Source organism: Sinocyclocheilus grahami, unplaced genomic scaffold (assembly GCF_001515645.1).
Source record: "Sinocyclocheilus grahami isolate Dianchi unplaced genomic scaffold, SAMN03320097.WGS_v1.1 scaffold6988.1, whole genome shotgun sequence".
Lineage (NCBI taxonomy): Eukaryota > Metazoa > Chordata > Actinopteri > Cypriniformes > Cyprinidae > Sinocyclocheilus > Sinocyclocheilus grahami.
The window spans coordinates 8459-10592 of NW_015511198.1; the positions used below are offsets into that span (position 1 = coordinate 8459).

The following is a 2134-nucleotide window of genomic DNA, read 5'->3' on the forward strand; positions in this document are numbered from 1 at the left end:
AGACATCATTTTCACACATGGATTGGCCACCACAGAGTCCAGACCGTAACCCCATTGAGAATCTCATCCCAACATCCCAAAGATGTGCTGGAGAAGACTTTGCGCAGCGGAACGACTCTCCCATCATCAATACAAGATCTTGGCGAAAAAATTCATGCAACTCTGGACAGGAATAAATGTTGTGACATTGCATACTTTTATCGAAACAATGCCATGGCGAATGCGTGCCTTAATCAAAGTTAAAGGCGGTCCAACAACATATTAGAGTGTGTGACTTTTTTTTTGGGACGGGCAGTGTATATTAGTGGTTTCTTAATCTAAAGACATTTTTCAGAAGCTGACAAGGCACAACTCACCTTTAATTATTCCACAGGACAAGTTTACCAGCCCCCATGTTCTCCAGAAATGACTTCAGCATCTGGAGCATACTGAGGAAGTGCATTGGGATGGTGAGGTTTTTACTATCATGTAACCTTTCACTTGAACTTTTACTGTAAGACAGTGTCTTTTTCAATCAAAACACTTGGAAGCGCCATATTTTATTTGATTTCATCTTTCTTCCAGGAGCTGTCTAAGATCACCATGCCCGTTATTTTTAATGAGCCACTGAGCTTTCTGCAAAGATTAACAGAATATATGGAGCACACGTACCTCATCCATCAGGCTAATGCTTCAGATGACTCTATTGAGAGAATGAAGGTAAAAAACAACAACAATGTACTTGAAGTATCTGAACATGCCAGGAAAACCCTTACATGGCAAATAACCATGAAATATGGCCAATTAATCGGCTAACTCTCAATTTGGCCAGTTTTCACATTTTCTGACTTGAAATAATAGTTGAATTTGGTTAAATTCTTTTTTATTAAATATTTTGTAACATAAAAAATCATAAGTAATAGATATCTAATAAATTTGACCATTTTTTTTTCATTCATATACTGGTTAATTATTGTTTTATTTTAGAACATACGATATACTGGCGATAACCTACATTGCTCTTAAAATCGCCAAAACCAAGCAACAATTATTACTTACTGTAGTTAAAAATAACTACAATGTCCATTTGCCAAAGTTTCCAATTTTATGAACTTTTTCTTAGGCTGTTTAACAAATTCTATACAGATATTTCATGGATTCAATGGTTTCAAAGTCCTATCAAATCTCTTCTAATAGCTGCTGGGAATAAAGCCGGTCTAAACTGTAGATTTCTAATGTGTATTTTCTAAGTAAACGAATGTATGTGTTTTCTATCCAGTGTGTGGCCGCGTTTGCCGTATCAGCTGTGGCGTCTCAGTGGGAAAGGACGGGTAAACCCTTCAACCCCCTACTAGGAGAAACGTATGAGTTAGTCAGGTGAAAAATTCCAACCCTATCTGAATGCTAATTTGTTAGCATTAAGGTGCAGTCTCATTTATTGATGTTTGGTTAATGTTTGTGGGTGAAATCCAGTCATTTCTATAGTAATTCAGCCAATTGTGATTTTCATGTGAGGGTGAAAGATTTCCCCACACAGATTTCGCAACAGATTCAGTCATGCGTGTTGACCAACAGATGCTTGCTTTTAAAAGTGACTTCTGTGTGAATTGTGCTTCATACAGTGCTACAATATTGACAATGGACCCTTTTTGCCGGTGAAATTTTGCTAATGTGACCACACCTTTAATGTAAATTTAATGTTTGAATGTTAATTTGTTAGCATTTGTGTTAGCATTATCGTTAACATTGCAAGTGTGAGTTTTTTTGGCTTTTTTTAATGTTAATTTGTTAGCATTAGCATTGCAAATGTGAATATCAATATATCAATGTGTTGTGCTCTTGGGGATAATTACCATGTTTTTTCCTCAACCTTCAGGGATGATCTTGGTTTCCGGCTGATATCAGAACAAGTGAGCCACCATCCTCCCGTCAGCGCCTTCCATGCAGAGGGTTTGCAGAAGGACTTTGTGTTTCATGGCTCCATCTACCCCAAACTGAAGTTCTGGGGCAAAAGTGTGGAGGCCGAACCTAAGGGCATCATCACTCTAGAACTTCCCAAGTAAGCGTCTGGTCTCTGTGCGATGGCACTTTACTAATATCCACACATTGTTTTGTGAGGTTTCAGATGTTTTCGTAAATGTAGAATAAAGTTTAT

General features: G+C 37.6%; 1 protein-coding gene across 1 annotated transcript; it reads left to right on the forward strand.

Annotated features, from left to right (window-relative positions):
- Nucleotides 1-376: 376 nt before the first annotated feature.
- Nucleotides 377-2038, forward strand: LOC107577716 (oxysterol-binding protein-related protein 2-like; the record flags this gene model as incomplete). The annotated part of the gene is made up of 4 exons (XM_016263762.1): nucleotides 377-449; nucleotides 565-699; nucleotides 1259-1356; nucleotides 1856-2038. Coding segments are annotated over exons 1-4 (473 nt in total), but the record flags the coding sequence as incomplete, so codon positions are not given.
- Nucleotides 2039-2134: the final 96 nt, after the last annotated feature.